This window comes from Zingiber officinale, chromosome 6A (genome assembly GCF_018446385.1).
Source record: "Zingiber officinale cultivar Zhangliang chromosome 6A, Zo_v1.1, whole genome shotgun sequence".
Lineage (NCBI taxonomy): Eukaryota > Viridiplantae > Streptophyta > Magnoliopsida > Zingiberales > Zingiberaceae > Zingiber > Zingiber officinale.
The window spans coordinates 30385831-30395981 of NC_055997.1; the positions used below are offsets into that span (position 1 = coordinate 30385831).

At 37.7% G+C, this 10151-nt stretch overlaps 1 protein-coding gene across 1 annotated transcript; it reads left to right on the forward strand.

Moving 5' to 3' along the window:
• Positions 1 to 2421: 2421 nt before the first annotated feature.
• Positions 2422 to 3271, forward strand: LOC121993842 (auxin-responsive protein SAUR50-like). Its single transcript, XM_042548133.1, has one exon. The coding sequence runs from the start codon at positions 2481 to 2483 to the stop codon at positions 2982 to 2984; it is 504 nt and encodes a 167-aa protein (XP_042404067.1). The 5' UTR covers positions 2422 to 2480; the 3' UTR covers positions 2985 to 3271.
• Positions 3272 to 10151: the final 6880 nt, after the last annotated feature.

Here is a 10151-nt window from a genome sequence, read left to right on the forward strand (position 1 = left end):
TATTCTAAAATAATTCCATCACAAAAACAAATACATCTCATCCTACTCAAAACTTACACATCCAAATCCAACACATCCCACCCTACTCAAAAGCTAGTACATTCATCATCATATAATCTAGCAACAATTATGATACAATAGGTTATTAAAAAACAAAGGGAAAACTACTCATATATGAAAAAATTCTTATTCATAAATGAATCTAAAGTTTAAATAGATTTACCCAAGGCAAAACTACTTATTAGAAAAATACACAAATTGATAAACATATATTTTAGATGTTTTTAAAAAATAAACCTTAATAACAGTTTAGATATCTACTGATGATGATAAAATATTATCTACTGATGGTGATAAAATATATCTTTACCTAGAGTATTTTTAAAAATATGTAATACAATTAGAGCTGCATATAGTATCAAAATTAACATAACTATTTTTCATGTTTTATGAATGATAACAAAAATTAAGTTGAAGGTTCAACATACCTCAGAAGAACTGTAGTTATTATAAGTTACTTATTAGTAGTGTTTAGGTTTGGAGACTCTTGGGAGTCAAAAGCATGCGGCGTTGGAAATGCAGCATGACTCATTAATAGAAAGCGAGAGAAGAATTTTTGCATTTGTCAATCTACTACCATTTTGACTCTATTTGCAATCAAATGCTTATTAACCACCGACTGTTCTAATGCCATGACTCGATCTCTCAATTCTTGATTTTCTTGTATTAACAATTCCACTCGAGTAGTGAAGAACTGGGACGATCGTTGAACATAGGAGCCATCACAGATCATATACGACTTTCGCCTTAGAGCCAATGTCATATAGAGAGTTCTTTTTTCTTCCACCGAAAACCTTATAATATATATCCTTTATAGCATCGTCTAATAGAGCTATAACTCCTCTCCCTTTATAACAGGCTGAGACATTTGTGCAATTCGATCAATCATATCATGCTATGTAAAAAAATATTATTATTGCTAAATGTGAGCGATATTCTTTTTTTTATGTATGTATTATGAAATACCTCACGGATGGAAAAAATATTAAAAATTTGTTATACCATATATATAATACTAAAATATATCGAACTATACCGATTTAATTGTATACCAAATTTTCAGTATGATATAATTTTTTGCTACCAATATCAGTGTGAGATTTATATTAAAATTTTTGATATATATTATCGATATCAAAATTTTATTATAAACAACATGGAATTTATACCATATCAAAATTCACTATACTGAAATTTCGGTACGTATTAGTATGAATTTGTTTTATATCAAACTTTCGGTATGAAATACAATATGCTGGTATATCGTATCGAACCACCCCTACTCCCAACAAGTGAGAAGTCTCTTTAAAGTATTAGCCTACTACACAATTTTTTTAATAAAATAAAATAAATTCATTACTAATTAAGAAATTCTTATATAACTTTATTGTAAACTTAATTATCAAGTCTCTTGCATGCTCTACATTAACTTGTGATCTAGTCGTATGATTCATGGATCTGGTATTTGGGATAGTGAGCTCAGTATTTCAATTGTTTTGAGCAGTCGATGAATTTTGCTATCATTTTTCAACAACCCAATTATTTTTTCATGCATCCTAAATCTCATCTGGTATATAGGATGAACTTGTTATTTTCATTCTCTATTTGTAGAATAAGTCTTTGTATTGTTTTTGACAATAATTATTCTATGTTTTCTTAAATTATGTCTTATATTTTTCCTCTCAATTATATTTTTTTCTGCAACAATATCAAAAAAATTATTAAAAAAGAATATTATATTATACATCAATAATATTCAAATTATTTATAAAAATTTTAATAATAAAAATATTTAAGATCTTGTTTCACATGTCTCCATGTACAGAAGTACTGACACTCTTTAAATTTTTAATTATATAAACAGATATACCATGACTACTAGAAGCTGAAGTAAAACTATGACAAAACTTTCAATTTTTAAGTAATAATTAAAAGATTAAATGAATTTAAATTATTAATAATATTAATACTTATCAATTCTCAATAATTGTCAATATAATCTGAATAATGATGCAATATCTAACATAATTACTGAAACAATTAGGAAAAAAAAAAACAAATGGAATTTAAAGATGTGGAGGGAGTGAGAGTACTGTCTATGAGCGATTCAACATCATGAGTAGCATGGTAGGTGTTTGATATGTCTTATCAGAAGTTCAAACTCTCGTTGCATATTTTTATCTTCCTACCGTGTAGTATCGTATCGTATATATTTTTTAAATTTAAAAAATAAGTCTTAGAAATGATAAACTTCAGTGGCCAAAATATATATTTTTTTGTTTTGTTTTTTCCCCAAGACTTGGAAAATAGGTCGTTTTTGTCCTTTATATTGCGGAAGACAGAGAAGTGCAAATGCCGGGTTTCATCTCTTTCCCTACCTCATCATCTCGCTTGCTCTTTTCCATGGCAAATTAACAAACATGGTGATGCATGCTGTTGACGCTCAAAGGACGAGAAACATCATACCCTCTGCCATCGACAAGAAGTTAGATCGACTCCGTCGGATCGTGCAGATTAAGCAAGTGATGCGGCGGTGGCGGGCGCTCACCCTCCGCCGCTGGCCCTCCGTCCCCGGCGGCGGTGGCCGGGGAGGAGGAGGAGGATCTGTAGCGGTGTACGTTGGTCCCGATCGGCGCAGGTTCTCGGTACCGGCGCGGTTCCTCAACCTCCCCGTCTTCGCGGCGCTGCTCGAGAGGGCGGAGGAGGAGTACGGCTTCCAGCCGGCAGGCGGCCTCGCTATCCCCTGCGACCCGGTATTCTTCCGCTGGGTCCTCGACACGCTCGGCCGCGACAAGGCCCGATTCGCCCCGCTCGGCCTCGACGCTCTCCTCGCCCTTTTCGCCGCCGGCGATGCCACTTCCGCCTGCAGGGACGCTGCCACCTCCAATGCCCTCTCTCCATTGCTCCCCAAAACTAGGGCTTGATCGTTACTCTTCTGTCTTTTCCTTCGTACGGAGTGGAAGATCCATCCACGAGATCCTCAACAGTGACTCAAGCGGAACACGAGTCCCTTTTTGAGTAAAACTTGGCCTTCTTCTTCCTCGTTAAAAATTGAGTTTTTACTGCTGATTTATAAGTCAATTGCTAAATGGGTGCTTTCTTCAAGATCGTTGTTTTCTCTCCGAATCATCTGCAGTGTAAGATTTGTGCACCCGAAGTCAGATTTGTCTATTGTGCTTTCTGTAAAAGATCCCTTTTGACTTGTGTTTCATGCTCTACGATTACAACATCTCAAGATTCTCACCATAACCATACATTTGCAAAAGTGCATTGGGCGCTTATCTCCAAGATTTGGACTCCATCGCTTCGATTACCAGTGACGTGAATTGAAAGAAGTATAGGAGCAGATTTGAAAGGCGAGTCAATGGTGAGTCGATGGTCCCCTTGTTCACCTTGTCTTCATCCTTATTTGTCAGCAACATCCTGTCCCAGTCTCAGATTCTCGGGTTCCTGTCGTGCCCATTGAAATACACATTTCTGTTTTCTCTAGTCCGTTCCAACTTCCAAGTATTCCAACATAGAAACAGCATGATGATGACCTTACAGAGGAAGATCAAACAAGGAAGTCTTCTCTTGACTAGTCTTGGAGACAACCCTCTCTGTTCATCCACTAGTAAATCTAGAAGCACCCATGGTACTGCATCATTCGACTTCCACAGGCCATTTTGATACGTGGTGCTCTAGGAATTCATGTTGACGTCTTACCGCTGCACCTTGCCCATGGGGGGAAAGAAGTCTTTCTTATGCTTACACAAGTTAACACACATGTGGACCGAATCTCCTGTCATTCTCCCTGGCCTCCTAGTTTGGCCGCACCACTTCAGGTTTGCACCAGTATACAATTACAAATAATTAAGTACCGAACTCTTATACGCTAATGCAACATAGGGAATGGTCAAGATTGTCTCTCACCAAAAATGTAATCATGTATGAAAAATTATAGGATCGAATTGTTATTAGTTTGGGATTTTGGATTTAAAGCCGTAAATGGTAAAGATGAATAATGAAAGGCAACCTAATATGATCTAAACTACGATTGCAACGAATCAAAGAACACAAAATATTCAATGAAACCGAAGACAACTTAACCTATTTGCAAACGAATTGAAAATTAAAGAACTAAATTAGGAATGGAAATCAATTCATGAAATTAAAAAACAATGCACTCTAATTCGATTTAACCTAAATTCTAAACTGAATAAAACTAGACATGAATAGTAACAGTATAATTAACCAACACAAATCATTTAATCAAAGTCTATATCGAATTCAAAGGAAATGTATGCGAGAAAATAGAGTAAGCTTCATCAAACTGATCACACAAAGGAACACTATAGACAACAATGAATGAAACTGTGAATCTAGGAGGCTTATAACTCGAGCTAGGGCAACCCCAAGCACGTTCTGAATTGGATCAGCTGTGAATGGAAAATGAAGGCTCGGTTGAAGGAGATTTGATCGGAGAAGATGAAGTGTTATCCGGATCTTGAAGAAGGTAGATGATGTGCGGATGAAGAAGGATCGGTTGAGGAGGGAAATCTCCTTTCTCTCCGATGTGACTTGCGATGTGGATGGCCGGCGTGAAGAAGATAAGGTAGGCAGAGCTTTGGTGATGGTGCGTGGATGAAGTAGGGGATCTCCTTGCTTCTCCGGTGGTGAGTGGATGTGGACGGATGAGGAAGGAAAATCCCTTGACCTCGATGGACGAAGGACCTTCAGTGGCCGTGGTGGAAGCTGGAAGATGATCGTCGACCTCCCTGTTGCACCGATAAGAAGATGAACTTGCCTCTGGCTTGATGTGAGGGTAGACGATGTAGATGTATAGGGAAGGGAAAATCTCCTTAACCCTAATGGCGTTCAATTCCGGCGAAGGTGTCGGCGGATAGTGGAAGAAGAAGTCCGATAGATCAGATTTTTGATGGATGACTCTATTCTCTTCAAATCTTGGATGAACAATCCAAATGACTCTAGATTGAATCTCCTCATTTAAACCCAGAATAAAGATCAATTAGGATCGATTTGACTCGAGTCCATGGCTCCGTGATTGTCTACAAAGACACATTCCAATAGTTAGCCTTAATTCCATAAATAAAAGATAAATTGTATTAAAGCCAAAAATGAATCCAACTCGTGAAATATAGTATAAATGCGAATTTAAATACACGAGAGGATTAAAATTATGAATTTAGCAGCATAAAGAATGTGATAAAATGATGGTTATCAAATTCCTCACACTTATTCTTGCACATCTCGAGCTAACAAATAAAACTATGAAACAAAACAATACTCATCTCCAAATTAATTCCGTAGCAATAACTCGAGGATAATAAAAGGTAATTAATTAAACCATCTAAAGATCAAACATTCATTAATATAATTTCTACAATAATAAATAAACATGGTGATTTCAATCCATTTATTAAAAAAATTAAGAAAGATGCAATCTCACGAGGTAAATATTTACTCATACTCTTACAATCAAATACGGAGGTAGAGGTTCACTCAATATAATACAACAATTCATTACCATAAGTTTGCTTATTTTTGTAGGATGTGTGTAGTGACTGCACATGTTAATGAGAGAGTGGGCGTTACTTGTCCATTCATCTTCCTCTATTATGTGCATTTATAGTAAAGGTTACCATCGCTCTTCCTATATATAAGCGTCCAAAGCAATCAGAGAAAGAAGGTGAAGAACAAGCTGGTTCGTTCATTTGCAAGAGAAGGGATTTGGTTTGTAGAAAATTGAGAAGGTTCCTCGTGATCTTCTTGGCAACAGTGAGTGTCCTGTTGTTGAAGTAACCAAAAGAATACCTAATGTTGTTGCCAATGTTTAGCTTGCTTCAAGATCAATGACTTTGAAACATGCATATGAAAACTAAACCCATGAAAATATGTCTAACTTCCCATTAGTGCAACCATTAACTAGTCTAGCAGCAGCCTCTTTTGTACCCCTTATTGTACTACATCAAGTTCAGAATTTGGTCTCTGAAATCAAGAACATAGAAATCCAAACAGATGTTTTTCCTTCATAGGAGTATAGAAACTAAGAACATTGAGTTAGCACATGAAAATCAGAGCACTTCCTTTTTGTTTCTCTGAATTCAAGAACTCAAGAAATCCTATTCAGAAATTTGAATTCATCAAAAGTTTAAAGAATTTAAGCTGCCAAAGAGTTTCAGAGATCCAAAAATCAGATTTAAAGCTCAACTTCTCAACAGTAGCAAAGTTAAACTTGTTCGATTAAATTTCAACATTTGAGAGTTGAGGTAATTTCAGCTTGAGTTATGCAGAATTTAGCTTAGAAGAGGATATCATTTGGCACTGAATTAACAAGAACTCAAATTCAAGTTGTTGATAGTAAGAAACAACATAAAGATTTGGCACATGCAAATCAGAATAATCCTTTTTTTCTTTTCCTGAATTCAGGAGATCAAAAGATCCTGTTCAACAATTCAGATTCAACTAGGTTCAAGGTTTGAATCATGTATAGCTTGGAAGAGGAACCCATTGATACATCTCAGACATTCAAAAAACAGTTTCAGACTACACACCACAGAATTCCAGCAATGACTGATTTCTGGATTCCAGTTTCTTTTTTTTTCAGACTTAAGTTTCAGAACTTGGAATCTAAGGTAATGTTGGCTTAACTCAAGAAGAATTCAGTCTAACAAGGAATCTCATCGAACACTAGAACATCAAGAGATCAAATCTTAGTCACTGCTTGTTCAAAAACCACATTCAGAATTGGCACTAACAGTTTCCTCTTATAACTGATACATATTTAGCATTCACTGGCTGAATTTTGGATTTATTTTCCTGCACAACAATTCAGCTGGCAATTCCAGAGATAGCTTCTAATGACATTGCATGTTTGAATCATGGATGCCTCGAGCCTTTCTCTAAAGAGTGTCTTCTCTAAATTTCAGTGAATCAAGCAGTAAAACCTGAGCTTCCAAAATTCAGTTCCAGGGATCTGATTCCAAGAGTTTCCAATCTGAAAACTGTTGAATAAGTGAATGGAGAAGAAATGGAAGAGGAAAGAGGTTCCATTGTGAATGAGATTTTAGTCCCACATTGGAAGTTTCAAGGCAATTTTGTTGGTTTATATTGATTCACATACATTGAGGTTGTGAACAAATGCATGTGGAGAGGTTCTCTCTCACGTGTGGGTGCGCAGGGGGTGCAAATCCAAGGTCCGGATTTGCACTGAACTAAGTTGACTCATGTGTGAGCGCGACCTGTGTACACGAATGCCAGACCGGTCGGGGCAAAAATTTGCCCAAGTGGAACAACCAACATCTACCAGTGCTTGGTCGGATTCACGGTCGGACGTTGTATCCTAAGAAATAGACGACCCAAGATCTTCACCCGACCCGGCTGGCCAGTCTGCCTCGTCCGACCGACAGCCTCACTGCTCGGAGGTTCTGTTCACTCAGTCACTCTGAGGTTGGAACTTGGATAAAAAGCAGCCTCTGTTGGCAGCCTGAGATCATCTGCTCAGATCAACTCAACTGTAAGTTGAATTTAAATTCTGTGTAATTTTAAATTCAGCTAAGTCCTTAAAATCTCCGGCAACAGATTGTTTGTGTCCAACAAAAACATTCCCCTCCTATTACCTATTTTGTTCAATAATTCATGAGAATGTTCCCTCCTATAACTTGCAAACATCCTCCCAAATTGGCACAAAGTTAACCCAGAAAATCTTGTTCTAGAAAGGTTTCAAAATTTTCAGAAACTTAAGGTCTCTACAGTTTGTCATTGTTCAATTTTTTCTGAATTTACCAATGCAGAGTTCAAGTTCTCAATTGGTAACATCCTAATGTGTTGACTACTCCTTATCAGATACTGAATTCCCAACAATTAAAACAGTGGAGATGAGGCCTTTCCAATTCTAGATTGTTGAAAACTGAAATTCTACTTCTGATAACCTGCAATCCAGAAACTTCCTGTTATTTGTCCTACTGAACTAATTCTCTTTTCATTCCATCTCTACTCCTCTTACATCTTCTCTTCACCTTGAATACAACAAACGCAGTATGGAATTCAAACAATTCAAATCTCCAAGCTAACAAATTCAGTAAGTGCAATACTTCCATTTTTGGAAACTCAACATAACTCCACTTTTGCAAATCAGAATTATTTGTTGAGATTTGGGGCTTTTCTTAATGTAACTTCTTTCCTCAAATCTTTCAAGACCAACAAAAATAGGCTTCATGGATAAGATAATATTGTTGGTGCGGAAAGTATCAGACGATCGAACATATGTTTTGATAATGACAAATGGTTCAAAGTTAAGTTATTTGGTTATCTAACAAGTGTGATTAAGCTTGCAGGAAAGTCCTAAGTGTTCTTAGACAAAAGTCCTAGTGGATACTAGACAGGTGGAAAATCCTAGGGGGAGGTAACCCTAAGTCCTAGGGGGTGGTAACCCTAGGTTATGGAGAACCCTAGGGGGAGGTAACCCTAGGTCCTAGGGGGTGGTAACCCTAGGTTCTGGAAAGTCTTGGCGGGTTGTGAACTTTGGGCGAAATCCTTGAATCGGGAACTCTAGGTGAAAATTCTAGTGGTCGTGGACTAGGTGAAAGTCTGGACGGGTAGTGGAGCCGACGTCCAGCATGAAGACATGAAGTCTCGGGCGCTGAGCAAGAGTCCAATTGATCTAGAGGACCGGTCTAGCAAAAGGTAAACTCTCCTAAGAGGAGTAGGTGAGGACGCGTTTCCCAAAGAGGGAATAGTAGGCGTCGGTTCCACCTAGGGTTTTCGGAAGAAATTCGAAAGTCAGAACCGAACAGTCCGAACGCTGTTAGAAGTCATATATTGCTTTGCTATTATTTGTTATTTGTCTAACTCTATTTTACAGGAGACTAACAATTTTTACAGGATTAGATTCGACCTTGATCGGTCGACCAAATGTCCGGATCGGTTGACCGAACCCTCAAATAAAAGGACCATATTTCCAGCAAGCTAATCAGGTTCAACCAAGGGATCGGTCGACCGAACCTGGGATTCAGTCGACCAAACAGTGGATAGGCATCGATGTGATCAAGCCAAGTTGATCGGACCAGATGAGCTGGGGATCGGTCAACCGAACGGTGGAATCGGTCGACTGAATGAAGACTTCTATCCAAGTAGTAGAACCTGGATGAGAAGCCGGGCCAATTCAGGCAGGATTGGTCAACCGATCCAGGGGATCAATCGACTGATAGGAGTTAGGTCAAACCTGATTCCGAGATCAGTGGATTTGGATCAAGTCTGAGGTGGCTATAAAAAGGGAGTCTCGGCAAGCACTTTGGACAACTCACTCAGAACATTCTTCTTACATGTGCGCTGCTACGAAATGACTCAACAACGCCTAACTACTATTCCAACAATCGACTATCAACTATTTACTCTTTGTTGTCGGTAAATCTTATTTTCATTATTACACTTGTACTAGTCTTTGTAAAGTGTTTCCGAACTTATAGTGATTGCCCTTCGTAAGTGATCAACGATCGCGGACCTTGGAGTAGGAGTCGTCACAGGCTCCGAACTAAGTAACCAAAAGTGTTAGCGATTGTTCCCTTATTTCTTTCTATCTTCCCCCACGTTTACTTTGTGTTTTTCGAAACGAGTGAAAAAGCCACAAGTGCTATTCACCCCCCCTCTCATGTCATCGATCCTATAAAAACATCAAATGATATCATAAGTCAGGAACTCAATTTGGTTTAATCACTATCCAGAGAATTTTTAAGGGGAGTTAGCACAAAACCGTTTTGATGGGTTTCACCTCCTTTGTTTCAATGTGTTTTTTTCTTGATAAGGGAAACAACTTGTTACATTAGTTATTGTGTATGCTCCAAATGATTAACATTCAATTTCCCATGAAATCATGAAAACAATTTACTTGTTTTCAGCAACTTTTTAAATGTGAACTGTTGTGAAAATTTCCAATAGAATCTCCGAAATCAAGCACTAATCAAAACAGAATTTTTTTTCCTTGCCCTTTTGTTCCTAACTCCCTCTTCCACTGGCCCTTTTGTTCCTAACTCCCTCTTCCACTTCTTTTCAAAAATCATCCAAAGGAAAAACTTCACAGATATTCAACTCTC

Coding starts and splice junctions, on each gene's coding strand:
- LOC121993842 (XM_042548133.1), top strand. CDS start 2,481: ATGGTGATGCATGCTGTTGACGCTCAAAGGACGAGAAACATCATACCC.